The sequence below is a fragment of the Ambystoma mexicanum genome, chromosome 4p (assembly GCF_040938575.1).
Source record: "Ambystoma mexicanum isolate Mex_15411 chromosome 4p, UKY_AmexF1_1, whole genome shotgun sequence".
NCBI lineage: Eukaryota > Metazoa > Chordata > Amphibia > Caudata > Ambystomatidae > Ambystoma > Ambystoma mexicanum.
This window is the reverse complement of record NC_090927.1, coordinates 1,161,365,508-1,161,380,530: the sequence shown is the minus strand read 5'-3', so window position 1 is coordinate 1,161,380,530 and position 15,023 is coordinate 1,161,365,508. Positions and strand designations below refer to the sequence as shown.

At 46.4% G+C, this 15,023-nt stretch overlaps 1 protein-coding gene across 2 annotated transcripts in view; it reads right to left on the bottom strand.

Moving 5' to 3' along the window:
* The window catches only part of ESR1 (estrogen receptor 1), a 2,052,928-nt gene that overhangs the window by 1,766,768 nt on the left and 271,137 nt on the right, over positions 1-15,023 (bottom strand). For both annotated transcript variants that reach the window (XM_069606778.1, XM_069606777.1), the window contains exon 2: positions 12,194-12,384. In XM_069606778.1, coding sequence (XP_069462879.1) covers positions 12,194-12,384 — 191 coding nt within the window. The remainder of the gene's footprint in view (positions 1-12,193; positions 12,385-15,023) is intronic.

Below are 15,023 nucleotides of genomic sequence, written 5' to 3'. Positions count from 1 at the left end.
TTACACTGTAATTATAAAAATAGTGTGCAAAATGATGATTATGCACAGTTTAGTTTACATCCATTCAACCTTACAGACAAGGGGGTACATTACTATAAATGGTCAGTGGCAGCAGAGGCTTTGCTCAAGGGTCAGTGATTGTCATTACACCGATCACAGGTGTTCCAGCCTCTCAAATCTTCAAGACTACAATTAAAACATCCAAAACCTGACTCTCCAGGAAGTGCAAGTGCTGTTCAAAAACAAATAAATTAAAGTTATATTTGAAATTGAAATAGAAACTCAGCAAAGCCTGTCCCTGTGAAAATCCAGATAGCTATTGACTGTATGTAGCACTTCATGCATGGTTCGTCCAACATCAAGGCACTGTGATTATTATACCTCAGTCAATACTCAGTTTACCGACCTCTGAAGGATGATAGCCAATAAGATCGCTTATTGAGCAATCATTGAGCACTCGTTGCTGCGAACAGTTCGTGATCTCTAAGTTGCAGGTTCGAATCCTGGTAAGGCCAACTCAGCCTTCCATATTTTAGAGGTCGATAAAGGAGCACCAACTTCGGGTTTGGTGATAATTTTGCTAAATATGTTCTATGTACAGTGCTTTGCCAAAAGTGCTATACAAATAGCAATGACCATGAGATTAGGTATAGAATTTAGCATGAAGTCTTTGCCTCTCTGCACTGTTGTATCATAACATTGGCATACCATTAGGTAGTAATAGTTGCAGGAAATTAGGACTTTCATTAAACATCAAAAGATAATTCTGCTATCGACTCAAAACACACAATACAATTCATGTTTGCCTTAATATGTAATTGGCTAGGTTTTTGTGTTTTCAACATTTAAATATTAGCAGGAGAGATCTGATGGCCAGACCTTAGAGAAATAATGAAAGGTGTATTCTAGCCTCTCAAATCTTCAAGACTGCAATTAAAACATCCAAAACCTGACTCTCCAGGAAGTGCAAGTGCTGTTCAAAAACAAATAAATTAAAGTTATATTTGAAATTGAAATAGAAACTCAGCAAAGCCTGTCCCTGTGAAAATCCAGATAGCTATTGACTGTATGTAGCACTTCATGCATGGTTCGTCCAACATCAAGGCACTGTGATTATTATACCTCAGTCAATACTCAGTTTACCGACCTCTGAAGGATGATAGCCAATAAGGGAATAGTTTCTTACCTGTAACTCCATTTCTCCAGCATTGGTATCTTTCATGGATTCACATGCTTAGAATATTCCCCGTCGTCAGGCTGGGAATCCCCGGTACATTATATAGACCCTTTCCCGTAGGAAAACTTTTTCGCCGCTTATGCGTCCTATCCACCTCGTTTTGTATCATGCGTGCCCGCAACGTCAGGACGTCATGATATAAATACAGGACCCGCCCCCGCGCTCCCTCAGATTTCGGCCCCCAAAGTAGTGGGGGAACCGGTTTGCATATTCAGGGGAGGCAGGTGGGCGCATGTGAATCCATGAAAGATACCAATGCTGGAGAAATGGAGTTACAGGTAAGAAACTATTCCCTTCTCCAGCATTGGATCTTTCATGGATTCACATGCTTAGAATAGATTACATAGCAGTACCACCCCCAAAGAGGAGGCGTGCATGCAAACCCATATACTTTCTTCGCCAAGGCCGTTCCCTATGATCATGTATACATCAGTAATCGTTAACATAGGAAAACGAACCACATGCAGTCATGAATTCCATAGGATGCAACCCCTCAGCCGGGGCTTACCTTATTGGAATAGGTGTCGAAGCACCGCCTGTCCCATCCGGGTATCTTCGGCATGTTGCTGCGACAGGCAGTAATGGCTGGTAAAGGTGTGTGTAGCCGCCCAGGTAGCCGCCATGCAGATGTCCCCCAGAGGGACTCCGGCCCACAGTGCCGTCGACGATGCCGCTGCTCTAGTTGAATGAGCTCTTGGCCGTCGTAGAAGAGGCTTCCCTGCCCTGGAATGGCAGTACGAAATGGTAGATGACACCCATCTTGACAGTCCTTGCTTCGAAATGGCTTTTCCTTTAGCCCCCAAACCATAGGCCACGAACAGCTGTCTCGTTTCTCTGAACGGTTGCGTACGATGAAGATTGAACTTGAGAGCCCTTTTTACATCCAATGTGTGTAGCATGCGCTCCGCTCCCGAGCATGGCTCCGGAAAAAACGTAGGCAACACAATAGAGGAGTGTTTATGGAACACCGAAGGAGCTTTTGGTATGAACTGCGGGTTAGTGGCTAGGACTACCTTGTTCTTGAAAAATCGTAAGTATGGTGGGTCTACCATTAGAGCCTGAACTTCTGAAATACGTCGGGCTGAAGTGATGGCCACCAGGAAGGCCAATTTCCACGACAAAAACTTTAGAGACGATGATGACATTGGCTCAAAAGGAGGCTTCATAAGAGACGTTAAGACCAGATTGAGGCTCCACTCCGGCGGAAATTTCTTCTCTGGAGGGAAACTCCGAAAGAGGCCTTTAAGGAAGTGCTTAATCAGACGGTCGCTGAACAATGGTGCCGAATGCCATTGACGAGTAAACCTGGAAATGGCTGCTAGGTGTACTTTTATTGACGATACCGACAGGCCCTTTTGAGCTAAGAACAGCAAGTATGGAAGGAGCTGTTCCGGCTTAATCGATTGCGGGGCCAAACCTGGTTGATCCTCGCACCATTGACAGAAACTTCTCCATTTGTACGCGTATGAGGCGTTTGTGGAAGGTGCTCTTGCCGCTTGCAGGATACGCCGACAGTCCTCCGGAATCGTTAGCCGACCAAATTCGGTGAAGTCAGGAGCCAGGCCGTCAACTTGAGGCTGTCCGGGTCGTGATGCCAAACGACACCCTCCTGTCGAGACAGAAGGTCGGGGGTCTTCTGGAATCTCATCGGTTCCGCCACCGCTAAGTGTAGCAGGTCTGAAAACCACACCTGTCTGGCCCAGTACGGGGCCACCAGAATTACCCGACATGGGTACCTGAGGATCCATTGCAACGTCCTCCGTACAAGGGGAAATGGAGGGAATGCGTATAGGAATTTGTTCGTCCATGGGAAGGAGAACGCATCCCCCAGTGAGCCCTGCTGAGGCCATCTGCTTGCGTACTGATGGCATTTCCTGTTGTTCTTCGTCGCAAACAAGTCTATGGAAGGGTGTCCCCATTTCTTGAATACTTGTTGTAGTTGTTGGTCGTTCAGCACCCATTCGTGAACTTCGTTCATTTCTCTGCTGAGGGCATCGGCTTCCACGTTTCTCACGCCTGGTAGGTGGAACGCTAAGATTTGCATGTTGTGTTGCAGGGCCCAATGCCAGATTTTCTGTGCCTCCGTCGATAGGGACCTGGAACGTGTCCCTCTTTGTTTCCTCAAGTAGAACATCGTAGTGGTGTTGTCCGTCATGACACGCACCACCGAGTCCCTCAGTTGAGGAAGAAAAGATTTCAGAGCCCATCGCACTGCTCTCAGTTCTAGCAGGTTGATATGCAGGGAGGACTCCTGCAACGACCACTGGCCTTGTACCTGTAACGTATCCAGATGAGCTCCCCATCCGCTTAGCGATGCATCCGTCACCACCGTCTTTTGGAACTCTGGTTCCAGTAGAGGCATTCCTTTTGTTAGATGAGTAGACACTCTCCGCCAGCAGAGTGCTTGAACTAGTTGTTCGTCGACGACCAGTCTGTCGGACCAGCGACCTCGGCTCTGCGCCCAACAGTCCGCTAGAAATTCCTGGCAAGGTCTCATAAACAGACGGCAGTTGTTTATCAACGGAATGCAGGACGACATGGTCCCTAGCAGGGACATGTACTTGCGCACTGAAACCTTGGTACCGCCTCTCCATTCCGACGCCTTGCTTTGAAGTTTCTGAATTCTTTCGCTGGATGGTCTCACCAGGCTTGTGTGTGTATGAAACTCCGCTCCTAGAAAGACCAAGGTCCTCGAAGGCTCTACGGAGGACTTGTTGAAGTTTATTGCGAAGCCCAGTTCCTGTAAGAGGGACACTGTGGCCCTTAGACTGTCTCGTGTTTGTTCCTTGGACGAACCTCTGACCAGCCAGTCGTCTAGATATGGATAGACATGGTGACCATCCTTTCTTAAATGGGCCACTATAGGGGCCAAGCACTTGGTGAACGTCCTGGGGGAGGACTTGAGCCCGAACGGGAGGACCTTGAACTGAAAATGCTTTCTCCCGACGACGAACCTTAAATATCTCCTGTGTCGTGGGCGTATTGGGATGTGAAAATAAGCATCTTGAAGGTCTAGTGATGATAGATAATCCATGGGTTGCACCGACCTGATAACCTCTTGGAGCTTTAGCATTTTGAATTTTAGGCTCTTTAGCCACTTGTTGAGTACCCTCAGGTCGAGAATGGGCCTCCATTTGCCGTTTGGCTTCTTGACGACGAAGAACCTGGAATAAACTCCTTGTCCTTCCTGTGTCACAGGAACTCTCTCTACCGCCCCTTTTCGCAACATAAGCGCCGCCTCTTGTCGTAGGATTCGGAGGTGGGGCTGTGTCGAGAATAAAGGAGGAAGACGCGGAGGCTTGTCTTTGAAATGTAGCGCATGACCCATGCGAATCGTGTCTAGAACCCATCGATCTGTGGTGATGCATTTCCATCGGTCTAAGTGATGAGAGACTCGACACCCCAGGACGTTCCGAAGGCCGTCATTGGTTGCTGGTTTGCTTGTTCTTCGTTGACGACGGACCCAAGCCTCGCCGCCTGGAGGCTTGATAGTCCCTGCTTCTACGTGCCGACTGGGACGCTCGTCTGAACCCTTGTGAAGAGTACGAGGGCCTGTTAAGTCCACGGTCCCTCGAGGCTCCAAAGCGGAAGTTTCCAGAAGCACCCCTGAAGGGGCGAAAAGAGCGAAAGTTTCTACCCGTTTGAAGGGCGCCGAGGGACCTAGCAGTATCCGTGTCTTCTTTCATCCCTTTCAGCGCTTCATCAACCTTTTCGCCAAACAGGTGTTCCCCTTCGCATGGCATGTCAAGGACTTTGTACTGGACTTCAGGACGGAAAGTAGTACATTTGAGCCACGCTGGTCGACGAAGCACTACTCCATGGTTTATTTGTTTGAAGCCAGACTCTGCTAGGTCAACTGCGATATTAATAGCGTGGTTCGAGGCCTCTTCACCATCCCGCACCAGTAACATAGCTGCTTTCCGGTGTTCATCTGGCAGGTGTTCTAGGATAGGGGCTAGTTTGTGCCACATTTCTCTATCATATCGTGACACGATCGCTAAGGAATTGGCTGCTCTTACTGTCGTCGCTCCGACCGAGAGCACCTTTTTTCCAAAGGCGTCCTGCCTCCTAGCCTCGCTTTCCGGTGGCGTTGAACATTTTTGCTGCACCCTGGCCTTCCTAGCCGCTGCCGCCGACACCACCGAGTCAGACAGAGGCTGTGATGTTAGACATTTTGGAGTGGACTCCGGAGCTTTAAACTTTTTCTCGATCCGTCCTTTTATGGCTGGCTCCGAGAACGGATGGCGCATCGTCTTGAGACCTTCTTGCCACACGTGGTCCAGGATTGGGATGGCAAATACCGATTTTCTCCTTTGACCCATGTGGTCAAAAAGGAAACAGTCTTTCTTCTGCTCCTCAGGAATCAAGCCGAACTCGGAACAAGCTTTTCCCATCATTGCATGGAAGGCTCCCACATCATCCGGGGGAGATGGCTGTGTCTGGCTCCTCGTAGACTCTAACTCTACATCCGAATTCCATGTTGGGTCCCTCGACGGTGACAGGGAGATGTCTGAACCCGAGTCACCCAGTATAGAGTCGGACTCCGACAACTCACCCTCCTCCTGAGCTCGAGGACGATCTTTTACCACCTGGGGAGCCGATGGGTGTTTAGTCGTCGAGCGAGCCGTACAAGTTTGCTCGTCGATGGAAGGTACAGAAAAAAGTGACGATGGCGTCCCAGGTTGAGGGAACCTCATATCCAGCCGTTGCAGGAGCTTCTGAAGAGTATTAAGCACATCCAGAGACAAAACCGTCTGGGGGGTCAGTAACGTGGATGATATAGGTACCATACCCCCGCTCGCACTCATCGTCGTCGTCGCCGACGTGGAAGGCCGTAAGCCTAAATCCGATGGCTGCAGAACCGTGTCACCTTCTCCTTCCGCCGAGCAGGCCGTGTCTGGCTGCAGTAAGACCTCCGGGGGGATAGGGTCATAGACCTCTGGCAGCCAAGCCATAGACTGAGTCTCCGTCGACGAAGGAATCCCAACCGCTGCTGCCTGAACGGTAATAGGCATCGTCAATGACACCGAGGTCGACGAGCACGTCGTCGTCGTCGAGCCCTTAGACTTCGTCATCGATTTCGATGCCGACTTCCCGGCTGAAGCATCTCGACTCATGGAAGACCTGGGACGGTCCCCTGAGGAGGATTTTGACAGCGCTAGCCTCTCCGTCTTAGATGATGAGGAGGAGGGCTTTTTATGTGATGAGGAAGATCCAGCATGTTTCCCCTTATGCTTGTCCTCAGTGCGAATTTCCGCTGGCCGCACCTTTTTTGATGGAGGCTCCGACTTGCTCCTGGAGGCCATGGAGCCAACTTCCGAAGCCGGGTAGGCACCCGCTCCGTCATTAAGCCAGTCGACCAGCCTTCTTTTACGGTCCTTAAGGGTTTTTTGGGAGAAACCCTGGCATATCTCACATGTATCCGCCGTGTGGTGTGGGTGGAGACAGTAGATACAGTCCATGTGGCCGTCTCCTTCATAAACTTTTTTGAGGCCACATGTTGCACACGGGCGAAATAACGCTTTTCCAGACATAATTCTCCAGAATTTGAACTTCGCCGAAGCGAAACAGAAAAAACAACCTAGTTTTCACTAGTAGTAAACACGAGGATCCCACTACTTTGAAAGACGGTTGAAATCTGAGGGAGCGCGGGGGCGGGTCCTGTATTTATATCATGACGTCCTGACGTTGCGGGCACGCATGATACAAAACGAGGTGGATAGGACGCATAAGCGTCGAAAAAGTTTTCCTACGGGAAAGGGTCTATATAATGTACCGGGGATTCCCAGCCTGACGACGGGGAATATTCTAAGCATGTGAATCCATGAAAGATCCAATGCTGGAGAAGATCGCTTATTGAGCAATCATTGAGCACTCGTTGCTGCGAACAGTTGGTGATCTCTAAGTTGCAGGTTCGAATCCTGGTAAGGCCAACTCAGCCTTCCATATTTTAGAGGTCGATAAAGGAGCACCAACTTCGGGTTTGGTGATAATTGTGCTAAATATGTTCTATGTACAGTGCTTTGCCAAAAGTGCTATACAAATAGCAATGACCATGAGATTAGGTATAGAATTTAGCATGAAGTCTTTGCCTCTCTGCACTGTTGTATCATAACATTGGCATACCATTAGGTAGTAATAGTTGCAGGAAATTAGGACTTTCATTAAACATCAAAAGATAATTCTGCTATCGACTAAAAACACACAATACAATTCATGTTTGCCTTAATATGTAATTGGCTAGGTTTTTGTGTTTTCAACATTTAAATATTAGCAGGAGAGATCTGATGGCCAGACCTTAGAGAAATAATGAAAGGTGTATTCTGTCACAATGCAGAAAGCTGCTGCATGGTAATGATTTCCATAGTTTTTGCACACGTCAGCTGGATGTCACATACATTTTACTCTCTTGCAAAGGAGAAAACTCATCTTTACTCTCTTGAAATCACATTTACGATTAAAGTTTAAGAATAGAGAGTAAAATACTCCCACCTCAAAATCTTATCTGGAGCAATAATATATGTTATAAGTGTAGACTGTTTCAATTCTAAAAAACACTAATAGGCATCTTGTAATGTGTTGCTGAAAAATAGTTTAAGCAGTTTGAGCAAATGCATCTATAAGTAGTGTTTTGTTGTTTAAAATAAAAGTTAGCATGCATATATTGGGCCTCATTACGGGTCTGGCAGTAACCGTGCCTGTAAAACTGGCAGGTTGCAGCCAAACCCGTAATGAATAGACCCATAATGAAATACCGGAGCCTGACTTCCCAGTAACACCGGGGTATTCTGACACAGGCGGCCGGAAAGTCAGGTGCCGGTAATTTTATAAGTCACCATACCCATTGAGTCACATAGGACTCCATGGAAATGGGGACCACAGAATCACTGGCACCGTTAATAACGGTGCTGGTGCTTCCGTGAGACTCTGCGGGCGGGTGCCGTTCTGCCAGCCAGGTCTGACCCTGGTGGGTGGAACGGCACCTACCCGCAAAATCGTAGTTAGCCGGTCCGGAAACAACAGTGCCGGTAGGCTTACTGCTAACGCTGTTTCCGGACAGGAAAATTTGTAATGAGGCCCATTGTCTTCCTTTCCATCTTATATTCCAGCAATGCATAAAATAAAAACACTACCAATCAATTCATGTCTGAAAAGTGCCATAAGAAGCTATTTTAGAAGAAAGGAATCTGGAATTATGCTCTGTCCTGGCCTGCAGTAGGCATTGTGAACTCACATCCCAACAATATCCATATAGAAACTTGTGCAGGTCTCTTTACTCTTATTAGTTGAGTTGTGTCATCAAAAGCCATGCTGCAACAGCCAGCAGACAGAAAGAAGGGCAGCTCTCTGAGCAGGATTCCGTTTGCTAACTAAAAATGAAATTAAAATCGTGACTAGCTTTTCAGATTTTCTGAAACCCTAACAGTTTCCATTTCCTCTTTCCTGGTCTTTTACATTTCTCATATTCTCTTTATCCTCAATACTTACCCGTGTCGAGACCCTCCCTGTCCAGCTTATTTTTGGAACAAATTAGCATTTGTTGAAATCTTTTCATAATACGAGTCCCTCTCTATGAAAGCAATTGGTTATGCTTGTTATTATTTATTGGCACCTTTTCCCGCTATGACTATTAGGCATGGTTCTTTTTGAAAGTGAATGTACATCTCATCTTCATTCTTCATTCTTCTTCTTCTCGCGAGCACCCAGATCAGGGTTTAGGTCTACCAGCTGTATAATGTAGGCATGAGTGACATGTCCTGTCTTCTATGTTCGTCTTTTGGTGTTCATGTTACCCTGGCGCCCCGATAACTGTGGACTTTTGGCGCCATATACAAATACAAATAAATAAATACAATAAATAAATAATGATGAAGCCCTGGGTCAGACGAAAGACACAAGGACTGTTCTCATCCCTGACCTCCCCATTGTCCACAGGTGGAAGTGCTGCATTTAACCACGAGCCCAGTACACAATTGGTTGTTCATGATGCATACCAAAGGTTGCAGATCTTGTTATCAGACTAGGGTCCCAATGCTGTGTACGAGATACTGTGTCATTTGCACCAGGGATAGGTGTATTCGATCACAACATAGTGTGTTTAATCACACTGCTACTAACAGCACAAATATCATTTTTGTAAGAGATACCATTTAGATATGGATTGTGAATTTATATTGATCGTTTTTCATCCATGTTTTTATCCATATGTTTTTCTACCATGAAGTTATGGATAATTAGGAATACATTTTGGTTTAAATAAATTAACTAGGTTTTGATCAAGCGAACAGGAGATAAGAGTCTCCAGTTGGTTGTAGGCCAATACCCCACCAAATCGTGTGGAAGGGCGGGGTAGTCTGTGCTCGATTGTTACTTTTGTAAGAGTTTATTGATGTATCTTAAGACATGGGTTTCTTGCATGCCAGTTAACATGCTATTTGGCCTAAATAGGTGAGTGCAAGCCATGAAAAAGCATGTTCGAGACATCTGTCGGCTTGAATCTGAGAAAGTAAATAGAAGTCTGCATCAAACAAATACACACTAGAGCAAGTGGAGTTACTGATGAGAGAAAATACCAGACACAGAGAGAAACTATTGCAAAATGGGCTCTAATGAATTTCCTTGAGCCAGTGTGCACCTTAAGAACTGTTTTGAACTGTCTGTACATCAGGGCGCTGTAAGTGTCTCGCTGTCAATTGTCTAAAACTGCACTGAGAGATCCAGGAACATGGTTAATGAAACAGCTGACCCCTTGATACAATAGGCAATTAACATGGTCTATTATCTGCATGTAGCTACTTCTCCGCTGAAAGCAAGAGGATAATCAGGCTGATACCGTGCCATAAGTAGGTAATTAATTCCACAGTAGTTTCAATGTGATTGGACAACCATTTCCAAGTTCTTAGCAACAGGGGCATCTGCCATGTATTTGCATTTACTAAAACACTCGAGATTTAAGGGGGCTTTCTTTAACTGGGGTCTGTTAGGCAAACATTTGCAACTGGCTCAGCTAAGATTGCATTTATTTTAGGTGGCCACTGAGGAAAAAAGCAATGAAATCTGGTTTTATTACAGCCACCGAATTATTGGGTTATAAAAAGTGAAGCAAGAGCTCGGTTGCCGGTCTAGCATGGGTCCATAAATGAGCCAAATCAGCAAATGAACCACAGCTGGCACCTTGCATCCCCAAATACACACCACAAGATACATTATCTGGCATCCTCCCTCTACAACCCAGACAACATACAGCCCATAACTGGCCTCCTACACCCGACCCCCTCCCCTTTTCCACAACACAAAACCCATATCTGAGAGTTCTGCGCCCCAGCCCCACAACACAAGACCCCTAGCTGGCATCCAACCTCTCCATTTCTCACAATAAACAACCAAATCTTGAGTCCTGCTTCTCCACCTGCCCACAACACAAAACCCATACCTGGTGTCCTGCTTCCCCGCCCCACACAAACAAAAGTTTGCATCACAATTTTGGCAGATATGGCACAATTAAATATAATGATTTGGTCAGGATCACATGCTTTATTTAGGAGATGAAACAAAGAATTGAAAACCAGTCTGCACTTTAGACACTGGAGCAAATCTATCAGCTCAGCTATAGCTGATAAGCATATGTGCTAATGTAGGCATTTAAAACAAGTAAAATGATACTTTGGGTTACAGAGCTTATTTGAAAAATACACATACCACATTATAAACCAGCTGGCAAGTAAGTGCTGTGTTTTACAGTATCTAGTGATGGTGATGCCAAGGAAAAGGTCACCAGGGGGCGATATTTAACCAAATTTGCACCCTGAAGGAAATCAAGCACTTTCCCCAAATATTCTAGGACTAGAGTTTGAAATAGTAAATAACACCAGTACTAGAATTGGTTGGGGGAGGATTTTTGGGAATCAGGAGAAAAAAACATTACTGCCGACCTTTTTGTGACGACATTTTCACACAGAACTGGTTTTTCTCAACCCGAAATGAACTCTACAAGTACCAGAACGCATAGCAAGGTCAACCTAGAAACACTTTGGAACTGCACTTTCAATACTTACAGACACAAAACAACAAAGTTGTGTGATGAGGTCACCTGTATGGGATTCCTATTTGATAGAGTCCTACATCATTTTGTTTCATGATGTGAAGAACAGGTGAAGTTCCACATAAAAAAGGCAAACCCTTTTCTATGCCTGTCAAACCAGGAGGCATCATGGGAATAAAAGGTGACTCAGTTTAATTTTCCTGAAAGAATGCACAAATCAGGGAAGCTGACTAGAGCACTGTGTGGAGTTTGGGCTTTCGGGTGCAAATGCACCCATCCAGTTCCTATAACTACTTATTATGAGGCGTTCACTCAGACAATGAAATGACTCTACTCCCAAAGGTATCTGATTTGAGATGTCCATATAAACAGGATATAGAGAACAATGACACATGGGAAACAGGATTTGCAAGGCATACTCTCATGACAAAGTTGGTGTTGAGTCAGCCCCCCCCCCAAGAGCGAGCCACCCGCACTAGACAGGTGTCACACAGCCCAAGCCTGGCAAGGTTTGTTTTTCTAGGTAAAGCAGGTATGTAGTGTTCAGCCAATGGGCCCAGCTGGCCGGAGCTTCCCTTGGGTCGCCCACCTCTGTGTGTCTCATTGATTTACACATATCGAACAATTCATACGCTGAAAGTAGGGAAAACTGGGACCATTGTTGTTAGTCTAAAACAGAAAAGATTGAAACAAATGGAACAAAAGAAAATGAACTCCAGACCTTTGATAAAAGAGAAGGACAGATAAGTGCTGAAGCTACATTATATTGTCAAACTGTGCACAGTTAATTCATAGGACTATTCAATAAGGGCAATGTGTTTGACAAGTGGGTGAAGAACACATGGAAACTATGGGCTGCATGTGACATGCACGCTATGGCTGAATGGTCCCTTTTGCCCGCCCGTGTTTGTTACCTTGAATGCTTCTTTTGAAGAAGGCCTTGCAGCCTTCACAGGACCAAACTCCATAGTGGTACCCGGATGCATAATCACTGCAAACCGCACAATACCGCGTCTCCTTCGTGGACTCCATGGACGGGCTTCCTTTCTCGCTTGCAGTCGAGATGCGCTCCCTTGCGGCGTGCCGTCTTAAATCAGAGCTTGGCCTGAAAGAGCAACATGTGCATTCATGAGAAAGCAAAGAAACACTACTATCCCCGTTTCATTTCAAAATCAATGTCCATACACCCCCTGAATACACTGACGCATATAGATATTTCTTAACTTTTGAGCCGTTAGGCCTGTACATTTATTTCATCTTTTCATTTAAGAAATCAGCGTGCATCTTTTCTGCCCTAGCTCTGCTTGACAGAGCAGACACGGGAGAAAACCTGTTTCTATGGTTCTCATCAGCATTCTGCTTTAGATTGCCCGGATGTTGCTTCCTCCAGGAAACCTGAAAGCTGGTCGTGGCGTTATGACGTCATGCTACATAACGCGCTGGCTGCCGGCGGACATGATGTGCAGGATGAATAAAAGGAGACCGGCCTTTTGGGGTGGTACTGGTTACTCTTAGCCGCTGTGAGTGCGTGTGATTTGTGGCCGAGGATCTCAGTGGCTCTCATCAGGGAGAGCACATAATAGTGGCGACGAGGATGGGAACTTTTGGATCCCATTAGGCCGTCAGAATCACGGGCGGTGCCAATCCCGTTGGGCTAGGTGCGGTATTGGTGAAGGTTGGCAAGGAAGCAACAAGACGTTCTGTCGCATATGTTAGTAAAAATCTCACACATACAGAACAATGATTCTCCCAAATAGAAAGTGATGTACTTGCAGTGCTCTGGGAAATAACACATTTCCAACTATGTGTCTTTGGTCATCTAATTTCAGTGATAATTGATCACAATTCTTGCATACCAATTTTAAAAGACTCAGCATTGCGACCTCCACTGAGATCGTAACAATGGATGCGGCAGTTGCAGGACTATGTTGTGACCCTACAGTTCAGAGTGGGGGCGGTAACCTAATAGATGTCTTGTTCCAGCATCCAGAGACCCCAATACCGCTCCCAGGTGACACAGAAATGGAGGTCTAAGCCCTTGTAACCATGGTTAGCCATGAAAACCAGGATGGGTATCCCCAAGTCAATGCCTCTGGCTGATATAGCCAAAGCCCTGTCACAACATTCTGGCAATCAGCGAGTGGCAGAGCAGCTGAGAGGGAGACAATGGCGCTCTATTCGGATGGATCAAGCACATCACCCTCCCAAAACACAAGAATTCACGCAAGGACTATGGTGGGTCTGTTTGAAGCCGTGCATAGGTTCGGAAGGCACGATCCTCAGAGGGACAAGAATTGTCATTCCATCTGCATTGCTGTTCACGTTGCACGCACAGGACATCAGGGAACACGTAGGGTAAAGTCCTGATTGAGGGAGAAAATCTGGTTTCCAGATTTTGGAAAGACTGTTGACTCCCTACTGCAAGCTGCAGATGGTGTCAAGCCAAGTGCCCACCCATGCACCCACCGCCCATTGAGTCACCAAATAGGGCAACAACCCGTTGCATACTGTGAGTATGGATTTTGGAACCACACAGCAAAATAAGCACTTGTTGGAACTACGACTACATCGGCAGACAGATATTAGAGTAAGTTTTCACCGTCCCTGGTCTTCCACAGGCAGAGAGAACTGACAATAGACCTCCTTTTCAAAAGACAGACTTTGATGAATTCAAGAAGTTCTATGGTGTCAAACATCACTGCATCACCCCATGCTGGCCACGAGTGAATGGCAATGTAGAGCATTTCATTCGGACCTTGAACACGGTGTTCTGCATCGCCCATGCTAAAGATGGCTTGATGGAAGCGGCCCTGATCAGATTTCTGAGGGCGTACAGAACCGCACCGTATATGACCACAGATGTGGCGCCAGCTGAGGCATTCCTTAACAAAAAGATCATATCCCTGATACCGTAGCATGTGTCTCGACATCAACCCATCATTAATAACACTGAGACAAGAGACAAACAAGTTGCTGATAAAATAGAAGGAATCAGCAAGGAAGCACTTAACACCATCCAGCATTCAAGTGGGTGACTAGGTGCTAATATGCAACAGTCAACCCAGCCACAAGATGTGCCTGCCTCAAGAGTCAACACCGTGGACAGCAACCACAACTAGAGGGATGATGGGAACTGCGACCGTAGATGGTAAAGAAGTCACCAGAAACTGCAGCTGGATTCCAGTGGTTAACATCCCAGAGCAAGGAGAGATCATGGCAAGGAGTCACCGGGGTGGGGACTACCTTGCAGGATACCAGAGATAAGGGGGAGGACGTAGGTGATGGTGCACAGAACGGCAATGGCATACCCCCACATACCACAAACCGTAAGCGATGGCGAGCATGCTCCGAAGGGCAGATATTCCAAGGAAATTAACAGGAAAGTCTGGCATGGCTCACAGAATACACAATGGATATCTAAGGGAAGGTCCCAGAGGGGCCTCATAACATATATGTCCAGAAGTGAGGACAGGGGTCAGTAATGTTGCAGTTGTGAAAGTTAATAAGGGTTCGTGTAAAGTTTTGTTTATGGTGGTGCAAGGGCTGTTATGATGTCATGTCGCCCAGCGTGCTCGCTGCCAGCGGACATGATGTGTGGGATGGATGCAAGGCAAGGGGGATTTGTATGATTTGTGGCCGAAGTGATCAGTAGCTCTCATTGCGGAGAGCCTTTAGAATATGGAATCAGTAGTTTGGTGCCCACTGAGCAACTTGATTCCTGCACAATGTGGCCACTTTTCCTAC